At 37.7% G+C, this 22,195-nt stretch overlaps 1 protein-coding gene across 1 annotated transcript in view; it reads right to left on the bottom strand.

Annotated features, from left to right (window-relative positions):
* LOC114654332 (receptor-type tyrosine-protein phosphatase F-like) overlaps positions 1 to 22,195 on the bottom strand; it is a 121,940-nt gene that overhangs the window by 68,944 nt on the left and 30,801 nt on the right. Inside the window, exons 4-8 of the mRNA XM_028804816.2 lie at positions 17,449 to 17,634; positions 15,845 to 16,021; positions 9,461 to 9,637; positions 3,088 to 3,396; positions 1,123 to 1,223 (exon numbers count right to left, since the gene is read on the bottom strand). Of these exons, the coding sequence (XP_028660649.1) occupies positions 1,123 to 1,223; positions 3,088 to 3,396; positions 9,461 to 9,637; positions 15,845 to 16,021; positions 17,449 to 17,634 (950 nt within the window). The remainder of the gene's footprint in view (positions 1 to 1,122; positions 1,224 to 3,087; positions 3,397 to 9,460; positions 9,638 to 15,844; positions 16,022 to 17,448; positions 17,635 to 22,195) is intronic.

Here is a 22,195-nt window from a genome sequence, read left to right as displayed (position 1 = left end):
AATCTAAAGTTTGGAGGTGAGCTGAGTTAAGGTTTAGCAGTTGGCTAGAGATATTAACTGTTTATTACTCTGCCCTAAATGCAGAGATGCCACTCACTATTAGTTGGTAGGAAACACGCAGGAACTATAATGCATTGCATGTACTTGACAATAAACTTAAAATTAATTATCCTCTCTTTTAGTGTTTACTGAATTTAACCAACTACTTTTTTAACATTTGTAAATTCCAGATTAAAGACATGCATAGCAAACATGTTGCTTGTGACCCTGAAATTGCAAATAAATATTTTTTTATAAGACCACAAAAAATAACCAATACTTTTCAGAGTATAATTTGTAGTGTAAATGGAAAAATTGGTAAGTGCTGAAAATGTGTTGCTGAAATAATCAGGCTTTGTGGATCAAGGCAAAACGTACCGTAGCAGTAATCTGCAGCAGAAAGTATTAACTGTCTAGCAATCATGTAATGCCCATTTGTTCACATGTTATAAAGGGATATTAATAGTATAAATTATCACAAGGTGCTTTATAGTAATGAAGATTGCAGTATTGCATAGCAAACTGTGGCCGCCTCACGTCTTTCTTCCCAGGTGACTTTGATGTAATGTGATTCTGAGTCTCTATGTATTTCCTCTGAACTAAATTACTTAGACCTTTAATTTTTAAAGGACTGCTTTTGTTTCAGGCATCAATGACAGTTAACAAAATTAACTGTAGTGTACGCTAGCTTTATATGCTTCCTTTTTTATTAATGAGTGTGCATATTTTGGCTGAACTTTATGCATAGAGAGAATTGCTGAATTTTCAGTCAACAAGGGGAAGTTTCTTGTAGGTTTTGTAATATATACAGGATTTACAGAAACAGATGTCCTGCATTTTCTTAATTTCAATGTATGCATTTTAATAACTTCTTCTTCAGGCACTGAAGAAATACCTTCCAAAATTAGCATCCTCCTAGAAACCTGACATAGGAGCAGACAGCATTTCATAATTTACTTTTGTGCAATAACCAACTGTCTTTGCTTCACATTTGGCATGTTTTAGATGAAAACAGTATTTTCAAAAGCTTAAGAAATTAATAGACAAATGTAAGATCTTTGTATGGTACTAAATTACACAAACCTCATATCCGAGAAGGCCACTATAGCAGTAAGGAATGTGATTCCAAATGACTACACCATTTGTTGTATTTACAGTTATATTCACTGGACCTTCAGCTGTCACTGTAGAAAAAAGAAGGATTCATTTAGCATTTGCTTTTCTCAATGCATCTCAAGCTGATGTGGAAAGAAGAATAATTTTAGCTTTACTTTATATTGACATCAGAATATTGAAATGACAAAATGAAACAATTTTCACCACTCTTATCATCATGAGTTTGGCAGAGTGTAAGGCCATTGTATATCTCAATGACCGTTATGGCTATGCTGGCTGCAGATATGTTCTCCAAAGGAATTGCATGTGTTAAGCTCCTCTACACAAATGTGACTTGCAATGGTCCTAAGTGATTATCACAGGATCTCACCTAGGATACACATACTGGGAACCATTTCTGGAGCCAAACCTGAGGTATAGGTTAAGAACTGGTGCCTTGTGGCTGAGTGAGCTAGATAGACTGAGTGAGCTCAGCTCAACAAAGTCGTGTCTAGTAAACATGTGGGCTCACAACACAGAAGATGACAAGTGAGAGTTCAGTGCAATTGCTGTTGTGCAACAAGTAAGTCTGGGAAAAGTCCAGACATATAAAATACTTGATAGTAGAAGCTAGGGTTAATAACACGGAATATAAATGTTGTAGTGAGTATGAGGGCAAATGGACATTTCATGTCCTCTTGTTTGTCAGACTTGCTTTACCATCTAGATATAGTTGGATGCACTTCTGTGGAAAGCGTTGACTCTGGAGCCATTCAATAGTTGCTCCTTAGTTCAATTAAGATTTCTGTTTAGTTGGTCAGCTTTTTGTATTTGCAGAGATATTTGAGAGGTCTTTGGAATTTGGCTTTTGGTTCTACAAGTAGCTATTATCTGAAAAATCTTATGACCACCTAACCCATGGCATTTTGTGGAACAGTATGCAGTTTTAAGCCCTCTGGTGTGTGCCACCCAGTATATATTTCCATAATGAGAATCTGCACAGTTAGCATTAACTTGAGTCCAATCAAGAGTACATCTTATCTTCTCTCTTGCTCATGATTTTCAAGAGAGGAATTTCACTTTGGGAATTTAAGTGTTTTATTTCTTCTGTTTATTAATGATCTTCACCTCTTGGTCCCATCAAACCATACTTTGTGGTAGGCTTTGGAGCAATGCACAGCTGAAAGTGTTGCACGTTTGACTGGAATTAACAGCTGCATATCTGATGTAATGGCTTCCTTCCACAAAAAAAGTAATTTGCTCCCTGCAGCTAGGAGGTGAACATCTGTCTCAAATAAAGGGGTTCTACTACCTCAAAGTCCTGATTATGAGTATCAAGCGTAGATTGACTAATGAATTGATATTGTGTCAGCATTTTTGTAGTTGTTGTACAGGTGAAATGAGTGCTAAGTGCTTAAAACTCTTGATTTATCTGTCAGTCTACATCCCCATTTTCAATTATGGGAAAAAACTCTGTGTAGTAACTGAAGGAATAAGGAATTAGATTACACTTACATGTGGCTAAAATGAGTTTCCTTTGCAGGGTTGCTGGATTCACTCACCATGATAGCATAAGAAACTTAAAACAATGGAAAGCCCTTGGAGTTGGACTTCTGCTTTTTTGAATTGAGAGGAGCCTACTGTGGTGCAATGGACGCATAAACATGATGTACCCTCAACAACTCCCTCTGAGGTTTATGACGTGAAATCCAGGGTAGACTTAGGACATACTGATACAGATTACATCTCACTGCTGGACTGGGAGCATCTGGAAATGCCACACAAAGAGCTACAAAGTTATGATCACCATAGAATAGTCTGGTCTTCCTAGCCCAGAATGTTACTACCATAATTTACACCAGAAAAAACAAATAGAAAGTAAAGTGAATGGAAAAATACATTTTCAAAGTTTACAAGGGATATTAAAATAGAGAAAGAAAAAGCAGACATTACCTTTTTCAGTAGTGTTCAAAAAAATCTTTTTTGACACAATCTTCTGTTGGGAGGATTGGAAGGAAAACGTTGCATTGAATGTCAGTTCATAAGGAGAAGAAGGTGTCAAACACTCAAAAAGCACTTCTGTTCTGTTTTCCTTCTTCTCATAAGAGACGCATATCTGGTTGGGACATTGCTCTTTATAGCGGTCTACCAACAGGCCTGTGGCTTCAAGACTGTAATTGGCAGTGCAATTGCATTGAAAGATCCATACCACAGTTAAATTGTGGTATCCAGTTAGATTAGATTCTAAAAATATTTCAGGCTCTTTAAAAAAAAAAAAAAAAAAGGTTAGCGTACTGGTGTCAACTTCAGGGTCAATTTCTACTTGTACCTAATGGAAATGTAATATGATATGGCACCTCTGCTATTAAATTTGATTAATCAACTTTGGTACGAGATGCATTTGTGCGAGTATATTTTAAAGATATTTTTCTAAACATTTATTCAATTTTTTATTTTATAAACATTTAGTGTAGCACATGATCATGGATGAATGGAACTTATCACCCAGAAGCACCATGTTCAAGGCAGGAACCAACCCTGGGCTCAATCATATTTACTCAGGCAGGGCATAAATAAATTTAATCTCCAATTAACTTTACTTATACATCTTTGGAATGAGGTAGGAAATTAGAATAATTGGAGAAAAGTTGACAAAGAGAGAACATGTAAAACCATACAGGCCGTGACTGGGCTGGAATCTGAACACAGGTCTCTGGATCTGGATTAGCAGTGCTAATGATAGTGACATTATTCTGCTGCTGTTATATATTGATGCAGATTATTAAAGCTGTGCGGACATGGGAGCATTATAGATAAATACCAGGAATATTAACTGCACACAGAGGATAATAGGAAAAAAATCCCCTTACTTATGTTCTTAAAGCAAACTCTCCGATCATGTCGGCTAATTTTGTAAACAAATTTCTAAACAAGATGGACTCTCGTGTTTTGTATATCAGCACCAACTGGACTGCCATTTGGTACAAGACAATTTGTTTGTTAGGTAGCCATGTACCAAAGTACTGTTACCTTTTGTACTGCTTTCTATGTACAGTGGTGCCTCGTACTTCAAACAATTCTTACTTCAAACATTTCAGAGTTCAAAAACTACACTCAAGAGAAATTTGAGTTTGGACGATGGTTCTATGTTCAATCTGCGAACGCAGTAAAAATGCAGCAACAGATGATATGCAGTGAGTGTAAACGTCATCTGTTGTGCACCCAAGTTGTCTCTTGCTCTCATTGTAAAAGCATCTCTCGCATTACACTCGAGTGTTCGTTTCCCAAACTGGCCACTCCAGGTAATCTTCTCTTAATGAGTGTTTAGGAGTAGCTGCTGTGATTTTTAAAAAATATGATGTTACTTCTGGGAGTAAAATCTAAATCAAAAGGAAGTCTTTCCTAAAGACTGAAATTCAATCTAAAACACAACAAAACCTTTTGTAATGAGTTATTTATTTAAGCCAGTGGGTATAACTGTAATTGCTATTGGAAATGAACTGTAGAGTCTATTCATCAGTTTTCTTAACCCGCTTATTCATGGCAGGATCACAGGGTAGCTGGAGCCTATCCCATAAAGCATAAAGTAGAAGGGAGGAACAACCCCTGGACAGGGCAGGGTGAACACACTCACATACAAATGCCAATTTAACATCAGCATTCTATCTATTTAACTATCTAGACTACTAAAACATATTTATTCACTGATGAAATTCATATGCTGGACAAAGGGCCCCTAATCTGCACAGTAATTTATTAGAAAGTCTTTGTGACCCGAATCAGGTAGGAGATCTCTATCAACCAGACGAAATCCAGATGCAACACATTATTTATGTATAGTAGCTTCTAAAATGGCAATGCAATGCACTCAAAAATGTATGGAAAACAATGTCTGTTTTTCTCAGACAAGGAGATAAAATTCAAAGTCATATATAAAAACAAAGCTTGAAAATTAAACTTTCAAAAGCACAAAGTTTAACCTCTGCACTGCTGAATCAATTCATAATCAAACCAGCTAATTCACTCTTTCATTCAAGACCCTTGATGCTCTCCATAGGCAGTATGGGCTTTAGAAACCATTCACACAAAAGTGTAGCTTCTTTAAAAGCAGTCAGAATTGAAGCTCAAGGCCTTACATGATACAGAAAATGTGATAACATGGTAGAGGAAGAGGGCTTCTTCACTGAGGGATGGAAGGCCTGCCTTCATAGTCTGCCGTTAAATCCTCTGGAAGTACATCAGAAACAAGCTCTGATATTGGGCGTGGTGGTGGGGGGGGATCAGGGGAAAAGCAACTCTACAGCTACAATAAATTAAGTTCACACAGAAAAACTAATGCAAACTGTAACCTTTGAAGACACCTTTGAAGTTTAAGTGATTTGGTTTTTGGTGGCTTTGCAGAAAAATGGTTCTGGGTTTGAATCCCAACATCTGTTTTAGAGTTTGCACATTTGAGGGCACTCCAATGTCAGGCACATTATGTCAGATGGAGTCTCTAAATCTATCTGCATGATAAAATATAAAAATGATTATTATTTAAACCATTTTTTATTTTGAATTTTTCATTTATATAATACATTCAATAATTGCAATGTTTTCCTGGGCATGTTAAAATATAATAATGGTTATTAGTTGAACAATTTCTATATTTTATTAGTTTATTTGCCTTTGCTTATTATATTTAATATGATTTTTTTCCCGGGCCATCATTAGTCAAATACTGGCTCATTGCCATTTCATCTGTGTTCTCTTTCTTGGGGTGTCTTTGCAGAATTTCATTTAAATATTGAATTCTGAAGATAAGTCGGGTCCTCCCTATGTGGAGTTTGCATGTTCTCCCCGTGTCTGCATGGGTTTCCTCCGGGCGCTCCGGTTTCCTCCCACAGTCCAAAGACAAGCAGGTTAGGTGGATTGGCGATTCTAAATTGGCCCTAGTGTGTGCTTGGTGTTTGTGTGTGTCCTGCGGTGGGTTGGCACCCTGCCCGGGATTGGTTCATGCCTTGTGTCCTGTGTTGGCTGGGATTGGCTCCAGCAGACCCCCGTGACCCTGTGTTCAGATTCAGCGGGTTGGAAAATGGATGGATGGATTCTGAAGGTAAGAGTAAGCTCATCGCTCATGTAAGAGGTGATACATACTTCAGACACCAACAGTATGAATATCATGCTAAAAATAGCTGTGTGGGTTTTGTGGAGTGATGAGAAATATTGTAGTGCCATGTGTGGTTGGTTTTCTCCATTAAAAATGGGTCGCACAACAGATGTGAATGATTGGCAAAAAGAGGTTATTGCATTTAACCATACTAAAGAGCACAGGAAGTTGTCTACTTTGCGGGTGTGTCAAAATGTGCTGTCCAATGGGTCATAGAGCAGTGGTGTGCATTGCAGTCAACCTCTAATCATCACCAGAAGTGCAGTCAAAAGATAGATAGGGAAGTTGCCATGTGTTTCAACTTTTCTTGATTACTTAGAAATACTCTACAGCAGAAAAGCAGTGATGGAACAAGCTATGTTACCTTTTGTGCTTCATCTCCAGAGTAAACACAGAATGGCTAACCCAGTCTTCCAAGATGACAACTGTCACATACACAGGGCTGACAGGGTGTGTGATTAACACAAAAAACATTCTGAAGAATTCTTACATCTTGACTGGCCCACACAATTCCTAGATTTAAATCTTGTAAAAAATCTGTGGGACTATTTGGAGAACAAGTGAAATACCAGCAGTGCCATCTGACCAATCTGGCTGAACTTTTGGACCTGGCACTGGAATAGCAGATGAAAACTGATTTTGCCTACATCTGCAAACTGTTGGTGTCCATGGCGGACAGAACTGCAGCTGGAGTTATGTGCTATTAGAGAAGATTTAGCTGGGGTGACTAATTTTTTTTGGCCCGGTGAGTTTATCTTTAGTTCTGCTCAAGTTACTTGCAGTGCTGCCAGGGCACTCATTTTTCAGCAGAATACTTCTGACACAAGGGATACTAAGACAAAAAAAAATGTTACAAAAGGAGCCCTAAACTTAGAAATATGTAGTCCTGGCTAAATGCTGCCCTTCCATAAAAAAAAAAATACTTTTCAGAAAGAAAAACAATAAAACATGTTGTACAATTTAACTAAAGTTATTCACATATGTTTACTACGTAACTATAATTCAGATCCTCTATTCCCATCCAACATGAACAGAAACAGAAAGAAAAAGGAAGCAAGATCACATTAGGGAAGCTACAGGCAATTAAGCCAGATAGTGAGATGAGAGCTACTGGGAGTGACTGCCACTTTATTTACGGTGTGTTTGTTGAAGACTGGTTTAATAAGCCATAACATAGTATAACATTCTCAGACACATTTACTTAACCTTCAGGACTGTGGGGGTGGCTACAGCCTATCCCAGCAGGCCCTGCTGCAAGCCTGAAAATAGGCCTGGTTAGGGTAGCTGCTCAGTCACACGTATACCTACAGTACACTCACACTAACTATGGTCTCAAATTAGAGACACCAATTAGCCTAACCAACAAAAAAACTGGAACACCCAGAGGAAACACCACACAGACTGTAGGAGAAATGAGCAGGACTTTTCTTGTGATGTTTTAAAAAGTGGACCTTTAAATAGATGCTTATTTCTTTCTATGCTGAAACAACTTCATATTTTAAAGCAGCTTGTCTCATTACTTGGCTACTGGAAATTTACTTTGTCCATTAATGCTTTGGTGTTTGTTAAAGAATTACCAGATAATTAGTTTAAGCAATTGCTATATTGTGAGTCAAACAGGTTGCTTGGCTATGCATGTTGTAAGTGACATGAAGGACAAATGGGTATGATGGCTGGATGAGAAAATGACTTCTTGCCCATTTAGAGGTATATAAAGAATGGACCAGCAGAAGTCAGAGGCCAGGAGCAGTTCCATCCCCGATGTGATAGGAGGCAGCAGCCCCCCCAAAGGTGCACCAGTTTGGACACCCAGTGGGATACATGAGAGTTGGAGTCCAGAAGTTTAGCCCTGTTGGGGTTCCTGAGTGCTTTTAGAGGGCGCTGTTGTGGTAGGACCTTCCTGGTTTTCCTGGTACGTCTAAGTGGACACATTGTGGCACTGGAAGTATAACTGTGTACAGCTTTAAAGGGGTCTACTGCCTCCCCTATCGAATTTTGTTGCAGCAGCACAGTTACCAATTTCTCTGGCCACTTCAATGACTTTTAATTTAAAATCAGCTTCATATTTTCTTCTGATCGAACACTCCATCGTAGATAAGGGATGCTCTTACGATAAAGCTGCATGAGGGTGTGAGATGCAAAAAACACAAAACAGTACAAACGTGACTTCGGAATAGTTCGGGTATTACCATGTGGTTACGTAGGCATGATACTTAGAAAAAAAAGACAGTGTGGTCCGTGGTTACTCTCTCAGGTAGGCGTTAGCATATCGTAATCTCTTGGACCAATAGCATGAGTTTTCCACATTCGACTTATACGACCAACATTATAAAATACCAGAAATTATACGGTAAAATCAAGCCCCGACTTATCTGCGAGTATATACAGTAAATGAAATTGAGTCTAATATTATGTAGCACAATACAATTGGCCTTGTTCCCATTATGAGATGTTAATCAAGTTAGGATTTCAGCAATTAATCAAAATTAGATAGAAAGTTAGTAGCTTAGCATGTTCCATTGTGCCTTTAAAAATAAAAAAAAGAGTTCTTACTGGCTATTGAACTATTATAACGTAATGTTAAAGTTGGAGGTTAAGTAACCAGCAGTCAAACAGTGTAAGATAACATAACATAGAATACCATTTCAAATCTGCTTATCTCAATTCAGGATCACAGGAGCCTGCCCTGGCAGCAATGGGCACTAAGCTGGAAACTCCTGGATAGGGTGGCACCAAAGAGCCCACTCACGCACACATTCTCTCAAAATCATAATTGGGCCAATTTCGAATTGCAAATTAACAAAACCAATACATATTTGAAGATAATGAACAAAACTACTCAGAGAAAAAAATACACAGACATGGATAAGATACAAACCGTAGAACGCCTTGCACCATGTTCTGCCCAGTAGTGGAAGATTTTGACTAAATCAGCTAATGGATCTCACTCTTATAGATTCAGTCTAGTAAGAATCATGGTAATGTCCTGTTGCAAATAAACTTTTCAAACACACATAAGTGTAACACAGACATTGCTCACAATGGAAAGTGCTCATATATATTGAACTTTATCTCCTTTGCTCTTTCCTATCAATAAAAAGCATAACATACAAATGAGTAAATAGATGATGACATACTGTCCATATAAAAGACAGACACAGATCTTACTGTGCTTACCCATGCATTTTTCGGTGGTCTGTGAATCTCTTTCTGAATTTGTGCAATTTTCTTGTTTACCTTCACTTCCATTTCTGCAGCTACTTAATGGTGTAATCTGCGTTGGAACATTTAAGTCTATATTATTGTAGTAACTTGTGTTCCAGCTGCTGCTAGCAGTTGGCTTTGGGCGTTTTGCTGTGAAACAAAAGAATTTCAGTTATTACCAAACAAATAAAAATTTGAAAGATGTAAAAATCAAAATATTATTTAATTATTTCAGTCCTTAAATAATTTTGTTTGCAACAGAAGAGAGAAGTGACCAGTCTAGATTAAAACATAGAAACTGAAACAAATTTGAAAGAGATACTGGTAGAGAGGTTCAAAGAAACAGAGCTGTGGTACAGCAAAGGTCTGAGAGAATCAGAAAGCCAGTCAATGGGGATCTCAGTAATTATGAATGTTTGTAAGAGAAACACGACTAGCCATTCAACTCACCCAATGGAATGATTTCATTGTGCTCATAAGTTACCAGAAAAAGGTGCAGGCAGATGATTAGATTGACTATAAGTTGGTCATCTACCTTGTAAAATCTTAAAATCTGGTAAAATCCTTTGCAAAAATGAAATATATTGCAATATATGAAAAAATATACTGCCATATCTTTCACTATAATGTAAAATACATTTAATTCAAATAATGTATATATTTTTACGATTATATCTAAGATATAATGAAACATAACATTTCTCTTAATACAACAAACATACTTTCAAATACATTGAGTATACAACATGCAATATAAAATACAATACAGTTTATTTTTTGTATAGCGCTATTCACTAATTGCAGGCACAGAGCACTGTGAACAATTATCAATTAAAATACAAGTACAGATTATACCAATTATTAAATACAGAACTAGTACACATATTTGTGCAGATTTGTTAAAACACAGAAAAGTACAAGGTAGAAAGAGTGTGTATACTGTGTGTGTATCATGATCATTCATGATCATTCATGTTGTATCTTTCAAGTTTAACATAGGTTTTCCAATGAATCCAATTTATTTTGAATTCCTTGAACCTCATTATAAGTCGTTCAAATAGGTGGATGCGTCAACATATATAAGTTGCAATGTGTTCCAATATGAGTCATGTACTTTAAACAAAATGCTTTTTGAAATTACAAGAAAAATGATTTTAAAAAAAAGTTATTTGCGTTAAATGTCTATCGTTTCAATATTAATTTCTGGAAATGAATCACATGAAGATGAGCTCCTGTTTGTGGAAAGTTGTTGTCATTCAGTGAATCAAAAAGCAAATCAGCAAGCTTTGTATTAAAATGAAAAGCAAGAATATTAAAAATCTTTTTAGGTACAATTTATTTCAAATCAACTACTTTTAATTACCATTTACACAGCTACTACTGTACTGATGAACATGAACATAGCGAGTTACGACTTTATTACATGCTTGTCTGAGGTTAATACAATTTGTGCTGTTTCACAGTGAGATTTGATCTAAGATAGATGTCAATACAAGCAACACTCTATATCAAATGTATGTTATCAATCCCAAGTTAAAATTCAGGTAAAATTCCATTACTATGAACTTCCAGGGACCTAAAAAATGTTTCGTTGTAATGAAAATTTCGTTGTCATGAGATTCTGTATTTGTAGCTATAGTGCTTTCTTTAACTTGCGTCCAGGCATCTGCAGTCATTTCAATAGCTTCTTTAGCATTAATTTTAATCTTCTCCTGTCTACAAGTTATGCTGACAAGAATTTTTCTCAGCATTTCCTTGTGATAATACACTTTCAGGGTGCGAATGATGCCCAAATCCAATGGCTGAAGCACTGCTGTGCAATTGGGTGGGAGGAATTCAACACGATCATTATCTAAATGTGGAAGCATGTTGTGGGCAGTACAGTTATCAATCAGAAGCCGAATCATCCTTTTCTTCTCCTTCATATTGTGAGGTTTCTGAACTCTTTTGCAATCCCCCCCCCCAATCCCCCCACCCAATTGGAACATCACGCTGAAGTGCGTCCTGAAGCGTGATTGCCGTGTCTGTGGAAGATTGTTTGTCCTTTGCCAGGGCAGGGCAACAGAAGCGAATCCTAAAAGATCGGGGTTGCGCTATAAGTCCCTGTCTTACACCCCAAAACATGAGGCTGAGTCTCAGTACTTTAGCAAAACCAGCTTTATTCAGCTTGAAACAGGACCAGCACAGTTATTTATTGTAGTGGGATCTGCCACTCTCCTATACTCAGACACAGCAGTCAGGCAGGGTCGTGCCCAGGTTAGTGGCCAAGTAATCCTGTTTCTTGCATCACCCATCGAGTTTGCTTTGGCGAAGAGATGCAGCATAGCTGTGAGCCTGCTGTTTCCCCGGACACATATAAACAGTCTTTCACAGACGCAGTGATCACACTTCAGGACACTCTTCGGCGTGTTGTCCAGTTGTGGGAGGACCCAGAAGAGTTTACAAACCTCACATTTTCTTGAATGAGTGCCACATTAATAGGAATGTTTCTTGAACGAGCATCACTGAACCACATAAAGACTGCTTTTCGACGTCTTCAAATGCAGCAGTTTGCATACATTTGCAATCTGAGATTTTTCTTCTTTTTTTTGCTCGGTCTTTCAAGAAAGTTGACAGTGTCAATGGCGAAATTCCGAATTCACTGGCAATGTCTTTTTTCTTTTTGCCGCAATCGAGAGCTGTAAAAATTTTAAGTTTTTTTGTGTCTGCCGTTTCTATAGGAGGGTGTTTGTTTAACTTGAATATCTTCTTTCAGCCACAGTGGATCACCTTTTTCCTTATCTTCCTGTCCTCTACATCAGTGCTCCGCAACCGGTGTGCCGCGGCACACTGGTGTGCCTTGAGCCGATACAGGTGTGACGCGGTCAAATAAGACAATTTTCTAACTAAATAATATTTCAACGGTCCTCCTTAGAAACACAATAACGAGAATACGTGCAATGAAATATTCGCGTAAATAGCCTTTTAAAGGTTTCGTAATTTTATGTGTCATTTCTCTGAAATAATAAATCCCATCGCCTGTCGCCTACGACGTAGGCCCTACGTAGTCGCCAGACAACTCCGTAGTATGCTTTGATAGGCAGATCGCTCCGTGCCCTCACCTAGATTCAATTCAAGCTGACGTATTAGTCGTGCTACGTCGCATTCACTCGTCTTGCGACAGTAGTTATCATTCATTACTATTAGTTGTGTTGCTGAATTGTGTATGGTTAACGTTCTTTGTGTGATTCATATTTAGTTTTATACCCCTTTAAATATGGATAAATTTTTACGTGGAAAAGATTCGTCTTCACGTACAGATGATGAAGAACCCAGCACAAGTGTTGCAAAAAAAAAACCAAAGAAGATTGTGAAAAGGAAGTACAACGAAGACTACATTCGATATGGATTCTCGTGGTGTGGTGACGAAACGGCTGCAAAGCCACAATGCATCATATGCGGCGATCAGCTATCAAACGAGGCAATGGCACCCAGTAAACTAAATCGCCATCTAAATTCAAACCATCCCAGTTACGCCAAAAAAGACAAACAACTCTTGTGTTAATTAAAAATGATAAGCGGTCATGCTTAAAAGATCTTGACCAAGAACTTCGGGTTGCGCTGTCAAATATTGAGCCGAATATAAAACTTTTGTGTTCATTGAAACAAGCGTAGGTATCACATTAACCAGTCATTATGTTATAATAATTATTAAGATTGCATAAAAGTTAATATAGTATAGTTTTTATGTATGTATACTTATAATAAATGTATACTTATAATAAAAAATGAAAATTTATTGTAATATTTGTGTATTAAATTCATATCTATATATCAGTGGCGTAGCTGGAGATCATGTTGCCCGGGGCGGTGAAAAATTTGACGCCCCAAAGCTGAAAGAAATTTTTTTTTTTTGCGCCTCCTCAAGGAACAAAAAAAAAAAGAAAGTACCGTAGTTTGGACGCCCCTAAATAGCTGGCGCTCGGAGCGGAAACCATCCCCGCCCCCCCCCCAACCCCCCCCCCCCCCCCCCCGCTATAGCGACGCCACTGCTATATATTTTAGCTTTTGATGTGCCGCGGAATTCTAGGAAGAACTTTGGTGTGTCGTAGGTGAGAAAAGGTTGCGGAGCACTGCTCTACATCTTGTTCTGTTATACCCATCACCTGCATATCCTATCTCATCACATCCATAAACCTTCCCTTAGGCCTTCCTCTTTCTTAACATCCTTTTCCCAGTATAACTAGAATCTCTCTTCTGCACATGTCCAAACCAACGCAGACTTGCCTCTCTGACTTTGTCTCTAAACTTTAATACAGATAATGGAAGATTCTGTTTTGCCCACTATGACTTAAAGATAATGGAATGTTCTTAATGTTAGCTCTGTGTGACAACAGTTATAGCTCTTAGATTGAAGTTAGACAGCTAGAAAGAAACGTGAACTGATCGTCAGATTGGCATTAAGGGCACATAGTTTTCTGATTGTATGTACATATGAGCGGTGAATAAGATCACAGATAGAAACCTTAAGAAATGTAATCTAGATACTTAAGCCTCAATTTGAATACCATAGACAAGAAGTTTCCCTTTTTCCCGTGTATTATCAGCTTTTTCCCTTATTTTATGTGAACTGTTTGCTTTGAATTTCACAATTTCACTTGGACTGTGGAATATTTTTAGTACATACTATTACTGGAATGTTTTTCTGGTAGCGGCATTTGAACAATTTTGAACTACTTGGAAACCCTCAACACAGTTACGTATATAAATATACTGAAATGTCTATATATATTCTAAAATATATTGTATGGTATAGCTAGAATTTATAGTATATGTAAAAATATATTGCCTATTTCTTACTGTATCTAGTATTTTGAAAAATGTATTTCAATACGCTGTACAATAACGACAATAATTTACATATTTCACAATACCTTTCAGTGGGCGGCACGGTGGCGCAGTGGGTACCGCTGCTGCCTCGCAGTTGGGAGACCTGGGTACCTGAGTTCGATTCCCGGGTCCTCCCTGCGTGGAGTTTGCATGTTCTCCCCGCGTCTGCGTGGGTTTCCTCCGGGCGCTCCGGTTTCCTCCCACAGTCCAAAGACATGCTGGTTAGGTGGATTGGCGATTCTAAATTGGCCCTAGTGTGTGGTTGGTGTGTGGGTGTGTTTGTGTGTGTCCTGTGGTGGGTCTGCACCCTGCCTGGGATTGTTTCCTGCCTTGTGCCCTGTGTTGGCTGGGATTGGCTCCAGCAGACCCCCGTGACCCTGTGTTCAGATTCAGCGGGTTGAAAAATGGATGGGTGGACAATACCTTTTGGTATAGTATAAGATATTATATTTATCCTTGAAATATATTGTAAAACATTTAAAAATATATTTCCCTTGGTAGCAATATTTTTTTAAAATATATTTTATATACATTTCATTTTTGTAGCAGATATAGCATTTGCACTAAAAGATCAGTAAGATGCTTCTGGCATAAACAGGCAAGAATACCACAAAAGAGATATATTTTAATAAGTTTGATATTCATGGAATAAAACAGGCAAAGATAGCTGAGTCTACAGAACCAATATACTTGTGTTTAATAAACTATAAAGAGGTGACTTGATACATTTCCAATACACCATCTGTGAATGAGTTAACATTCCTGTATAAAGAAAGCACACTATGATTGATGTATGTACAAAAGCTTTATTCAGTTAAACCCTTGTTGTTTCTAAAGGTGTTTTGAATTAAAACTTCCAAGTCTTCCAGGAGGAGGAGGTTATGAGCATGCACTGATACAGTGCGTTGTTGCACCCACCACATGACGATCCACCTCAGAATCTCAAATTGGGACCCGAGTACAGCTGTGCAACAGGTGTCACCTTAGCCCAACACTAGTTCAAAGTCTCCTCTGCTGTATCTAAAATCAGTCTTTTCACTCTGCTTTATGATTCAATGTAGGAAGGCCATGGTGACATAGCAGTGCAGTGGTAGTGCTGATCCTCACAAACCAGGATTCATGTCCTGGGTCCTCCCTGCATGAAGTCTGCATGTTCTCACCATGTCCTGCAGTCCAAAGATAGGCAGGTTAGATGGACTGGTCATGGTGTGTGTTCAACCTGCGATGGGCTGAAACTCCATCCAAGTTTGTTCCTGCCTGCCACCTGATGCGTGCTGGGTTAGGCTCCATCTCCCTTGCAGTCCTGCTCAGGATTAGGTGGGCTTAGAAAATTGTGTGGTAATAATATAGTCTAGTGAGGCCACTGAAATATTACATTGCAAATATGCTTTTCATATGCCTACATGCATAACACAAAATGTATTTAGAGTAAAAAGGTGGTGACAAACTGAATGTATACCAGACAGACACAGATCCTGCTGTTCTTACCTTTGGATTTTATGGAGGTCTGTGAGCTCTTTTCTGAATTTGTGCGGTTTATTTTTTTACCTCGATCCCCTTGTCTATCCCTACTTTTTGGTTTGTTCTTTGATGGACCATTTAAGTCTGTTTTGTTGATGTGACTTGTGTTCAAGCTGTCACTAGCAGATGGATCTGAGAAATTTGCTGAGGAAAAAAAAAACTTTTATTACCAGAAATAACAAAAGCAAAAGATTAACTGTTTAATTATCTCAGCCATTAAAATATTTTAGGTGCATTAGCAATATATAATGTTATGTTTCAAAATGAATGAAACTTTGAGAATTTATAGAAAATGCACTAAGCAGGAAAGAATGTTGTGACAGGTGAGGTTAACATAGACTTAGAAATCGAAGAGGTTCAGGCAACAGAAGAGAGACGTCACCAATCTGAATTTAAATGTGGAAACTGAGGCAATATTGAAAGATATTAGCAGAAAGATTCAGAGAATCACAGTCACAAAGCTTGGCTAAAGCAAACGTTTGAGACAGACGGCTGGCCCATGTGGGTGTCAGAAGTCACAAGCACCAGCAAAGCCAGTAATTACAAAGTGGTTGGGTCTGGAAAAAACAAGGGTGGGAAAACAATAAGCCTTCATTGACATTTTGCATGGCTTGGTTAAGTAGTGATAAAACTAAGGCAGAGGTTTTAGATGGGGTGCCACCCATGAACGTTCTAGAGGCTCAGTTTATTGATGAACGAACATTAATCAACTGCGGTGGGCTGGCCCCCTGCCCCGGATTTGTTCTTGCCTTACGCCCTGTGTTAGCTGGGATTGGCTCCAGCAGACCCCCGTGACCCTGTGTTAGGATATAGCGGGTTGGATATTGACTGACTGACTGACATTAATCAAATAAAAAGTTTAGAAGCAACCTATCTGAATGGGGTAGCCTTGCCCCAGTCATAAGTGTGTTTATATGAGAAGAGCAGGAGTTATTTGTAAACCAAACAGCTTTGATTTTGTTATGCAGGAGGTTCCAGAAAAAGCAAAGTCAGATATTTAACTGGCTATAACTTTGCCACTGCCTAGAAATAACTTAAAAACTGGTACCGTATGATATGTGCACTAAGAGGTCATTAAGATGCTTCTGGAAATAGAAGGCAAGAATACTTCTATTACTAGAAAAGTCTTTTCTTTGAGGTATATATTTCATTAGGTTTGATATTCATGGAAAAAAACAAGTCTTTAAATTTGGATCTTGGAAACCTATATATACGGTATATATACACTTAATAAATGCATGAAAGGGTGCATTTTCAATACTCCCAAAATTGATGTGTGCTCATACATTTATTCAGCCAGTCTCCTGGTGCTTCTGAAGTTATTTTGAATTAAAACTTCCAAGTTTTCTAAAAAATATATGCAAGTATGAAATCAGCCCTTTTGCTCTACTTTTATGATTCAATCTAATGAAGACACAATAATAAATTATTGCAAATAAGCTTCTCAGATGCATACAGGCATAACACAAAAGCCAACCTGCTTTGCACTGAAAGTATAATCAACTTTTGGAATAAATAGTTAGTGACATACTGAATGTATACACGACAGACACAGATTCTGCTGTGCTTACCCATGGATTTGTTGGTGGTCTCTGATATACTTCCTGAATCAGTGCAGTTCAAATTTCTTTCTCTTTCACCTTTAGTACATTCTGTATAACTACTTGATGATGTGTTCTGTATTGGACCACTTAAGTTTGTATTGTTGATGCGACTTGTATTCAGGCTGTCACATGCAGATACATTTGAGCAATTTTCTGTAAAACAAATTAACTTCATTTATTATTAGAAAAAAACAATAAAAAACAAATTGAAATTATTTCAGTTCATAGAAAAAGAATAATTATATTTGAAACATATTATATTATGCTTTAAAAAAAAAACATGCAAACTCTTAGCATGCTTAAAGTACATATATAATGTATATCATAGATAAACCCAAGACAGGATATCAGTTAATTGCAGGGACTACCCAGCTACACAGTCAAATTCATACTAACATGGGGCCAGTTTCTTTTACATAATTAGTTTAAAAATGCCACCTAATAATGAAAAATCTGGATAAAAGCTAAACAAAAAGTTTTTTGTATGTTAAAAGCACAGTACTTTAATGCAGGTGTCTGGGTTAGAATAAAATTTTCAAAGGTAAAGGCAAAAACGTTTTCCAACAACTGTTTTTTTTTACCATAAATTAGAGGTAATAATGCAACCAAGATCTCTTTAGTGTTAAGAATAAAAATACAGCAAAGAAGTCTGCCTAACATTTAAAAAAAATAATTGGTAAGTGTAAAGCTTAGGAAACATACATTGGCAGCAGCAGTTAAAAAGGAAACTAGAAATGGCAAAACATTAAGTAAGGTTTATTAACAACAGCTTTTGATAAAATAACAGGAAATAACACGTAAAGATAAGGCAATAGCAGATAACTTTGTTATTTTTTATGCTTTTCACCAGTGATATACATGTAGCTGCACCAAATATTAAGGTCACATTATTCATATACAGTAGGTAGATGTTTATAGTGCAGTATAATGGTTGGAGAGCACAAATGCAGAAGAATCCTATGATGTAGGCAAATATGAAATCCAACCCATCTACAAATCAAAGCCATTTTTGTGACAGACATTTGACAAATGCTCACTGAAGTTCAACCTAACACTACTACTACTAGCAGTAGCTGTGCTGGAACCAACCCTATACTGTACTGTAATATACTAGAACTATAATAAAATGTAATATGCTGCATGTATTACATTTCTAAAATCAAAACAATTGCCAAGACTAGATGACACATATGCCAGAGTTCTTTAAATCGTTGTTGATTATATTTACCACCAATCAACCAAGGTCACCATAAAGTGGGAAATAATTTCAAAAGGCAGGAATCTTGCCAGCACTATAACATTCTATCAAATGGGTGACCATGCTGGTCGTGATAATTATAATCTAGTCTCATATATAATTAATAGAAGAGATTATTACAAGTGACATAGTAAATTAGCTCTATAGTTGTCACGTGTTAGCAGAATGCCAGCTTATTCTCAAGCAAGAAAGTCTCTTTTAGTATGATGTGTCAATTTTTTAGGAAGTTATGAAAACTTTTAATGACAAACATTTAATATTTAATAACAAATATAAATATTATATTGAAATAATATTTACCCTGACTCTCAAAACATCCTTGATAAAGTATACCATAAGAAACAGGTCATAAAACTTCATTGTTACAGTTTCTGAAACCATTGGATTATGATGCAAAGATTATTTTCTGATTTAGGAAGTCAGAAATGGGGATTATTGATGGGGTCAAGACACTTTTTAATTTATATACAGTATCTATAAAAAGTATTCCCCGCTAGGAGGTTTTCACATTTTATTGTTATACAACATTGGATTGTAGAGGATTTAATTTGGATTTTTAAAACTTATCAACAGAAAAAGTGAAGTGAAAACAGACCAGTACAGAGTGGTCTAAATAAATTACAAATATCCATCCATCAATTAACCAACCCGCTATATCCTAACTACAGGGTCACGGGGGTCTGTTGGAGCCAATCCCAGCCAACACAGGGCGTAAGGCAGGAAACAAACCCCGGGCAGGGTGCCAGCCCACCACAGTAAACTACAAATATAAAACACAAAATAAGTGATTGCTTAACTGTTGACCCCATTAATATGACACACCTAAGTTATCACTAGTGCAGCTAATTAGTTTTTTGAATTCACATAATTAGATCAATGGTGATCAGCTGTGTGGCGTTATAGCTAATGGGAATATAAATGCACCTTATCTGGAAGGTCCAACTTGTGCTGAGTCAGTACGGTGGCCTAACCTACACAATGAAGACAAAAGAAAACTCAGTGAAAAGGTGATTGAAAAGCACAAGTTAGAGGATGGAAACAAGAAAATATCCAAGACACAGAATATCCCTTGGAGTCCAGTTAAGTTAATCATTACGAACTAGAATGATTATGGCAGAGCTGCAAATTTGCCAACTGTGGGCCATCCACAAAAAGTGAATGATTGTGAGTGAGTCCACCAAGAGACCCATGATAACTCTGAAGGAGTTACAAGCTACAGTGACTGATTAGAGAGACTGGGCATATATATAACAGCTGTTGCCCAGGTGCTTCTGCAGTCGTAGCTTTATGTGAAAGTGGAAAAGAAGAAAGAAGTTTGAAAGAAGGCACATGGGAGACTATGAATTCAGCTAGAAGAAAGCTGAATGGTCTCATGGAACCAAAATTGAGCTTTTTAGATATCACAGTAAAGAACATGCTTGGTATAAACCAAACACTGCGCATTATCAAAACAAAACTTCCCCACGGTGAAGCATGGTGGTGGCAGCATCATGCTGTAGGGATGCTTCACTGCAGCAGGTCCTGGAAAGGCTTGTGAGGGTAAAATGAATGAAGCAAAATGCAGGGAAAGCTTGGAGGGAAACCTGATACAGTCTGCAAAAAACCTGCATCTTGGGAGATGATTGCTTTCTAGCAAGACAACAACTCCAAGCATAAAGCCAAAGCTACACATGGAATGGCATAAAAACACATATTAATGTACTAGAGTCACATAGTCAGAGTCCAAATCTCAGTCTAACTGAGAATGTTTGCCTGGACTTAAAAATGACCGCTCTTTAACAATCTCAAATTGTACAAAAGAAGTATGGAGAAAAATGGCAGTGTCCAGGTGTGCAAAGCTGAAAGAGACCTGTGCACACAGACTTGAGGCCCTCATGGCCAGGCCCGGTCTTAAGTATTATGGGGCCCTAGGCGAAAGGGGGGTCCAGGGGCCCCATGGAAGCTCTGTGAAATGCGTGAAAATTAGACCAAGGAGTCGATCCGGGGCCCCTGGACGCCGGGGCCCTAGGCGGTCGCCTACTTCGCCTATGCCTAAGGCCGGGCCTGATTGGGACAAATAATGCTGGAGTATATTTAAGTATATATGACAATTGCTCACTTGGACAATTTGTTTTGGGGGCCCCCAAGAAGGCGGGGGCCCTAAGCTATAGCTTGTGTAGCTTATACGTAAATCCTGCACTGCTCATGGCTGCCAAAAGTACATCTATTGTACTAAAATACTGACTAAAAGGGGGTGAACACTTATGTGATTCAACTATTTTGTGTTTGATATTTCATTTAGATTACTTTGTAGAGATCAGTTTTCACTTTCATTAAAGAGTGTTTTTGAACTGATCAGTGTCTAAAAAGCTAAATTAAATCCCCTTTGATTCAATGTTGCATAACAATAAAATGTGAAAACTTCCAAGGGGGGGGTTAATACTTCTTATTGGCATTGCATATGTTTCATAAACACATAACAAACAGGTTGTACAGATTAGTGGTACAGTTGTTAGTGTGGCTGCCTCACAGATCCAGTATCCTAAGTCTGAACCATGTGTCCAGTGTTGACTGTGTGGAGTTTTGAGTGTTCTCTCAAAGATTATCTTCATGGTCCTCCAATTTTTCATGTTAATTTCCAAAGACATGCAGGTTATGTTAAAGAGTAGGAACACCTTGGAATAGACTAGTTCCCCATTTTGTGTTGCTTCCTATCTTGTGCTCACTGCTGCCAATACACGTTCTGGCCTCCAGTGGCCCCGAATTTAATCAAGTGAAGTTGAGAATATTACATTATGTTAGATAAAAGACATCCTAGATACAGCAAAATATGTATAGATGGACACAGAAAGAAACAGATTTGAACTGATAGATGGTAAATGAAATCTTAATTGTAATAATATACATATCTTAAGTTGTACATATAGAATAGAAAAAGTACTGGATATTCATACTCAATAAGAGGTTTGGAACTCAAGGAAAAGATGTACATGGTCTTACTGGGTATATATAAAAGAATTCAACAAAGCTTCTGAAATTGTTGATGTATAAAGTACATACAGTATGAGGCTATGTGTGAAATACTGTGTGTAATTTTGATCAAAACAGCACAGGAATGAAGCCAGTGTAAAGATGTATGGCAGGACTAGTGTATGAGTTATGAAAAAATATTTAGGGAGCTGAATCTGTGCAATTTAAGCATATGGAAACCTAAGAGAAGACCTCATAGATGCAAATAAATTAACAAAGGGACACTGAAAATACGTAGAATGTTTTAGTTAGTGGTGTAGTTATAAGATGCCCATGTTGGACATACAAATCACAAATTGATATTTTTGAAAAGATTAGGTGAACACAGTGCTGCAGTATAGACCCTAAAGTCTCCCTGTGAGGAAATCAAGGGCACAGGATGCAGTCGACCAGGCAGAGTCACAGCTGTGTTAAAGTGTGCTGGTGGGTTTGTGGCTAACCAGGGTT

The sequence above is a fragment of the Erpetoichthys calabaricus genome, chromosome 7, assembly GCF_900747795.2.
Source record: "Erpetoichthys calabaricus chromosome 7, fErpCal1.3, whole genome shotgun sequence".
Classification (NCBI taxonomy): Eukaryota; Metazoa; Chordata; class Cladistia; order Polypteriformes; family Polypteridae; genus Erpetoichthys; species Erpetoichthys calabaricus.
The sequence above is the reverse complement of the archived record's forward strand: the minus strand, read 5'-3'. Positions and strand labels throughout refer to the sequence as shown.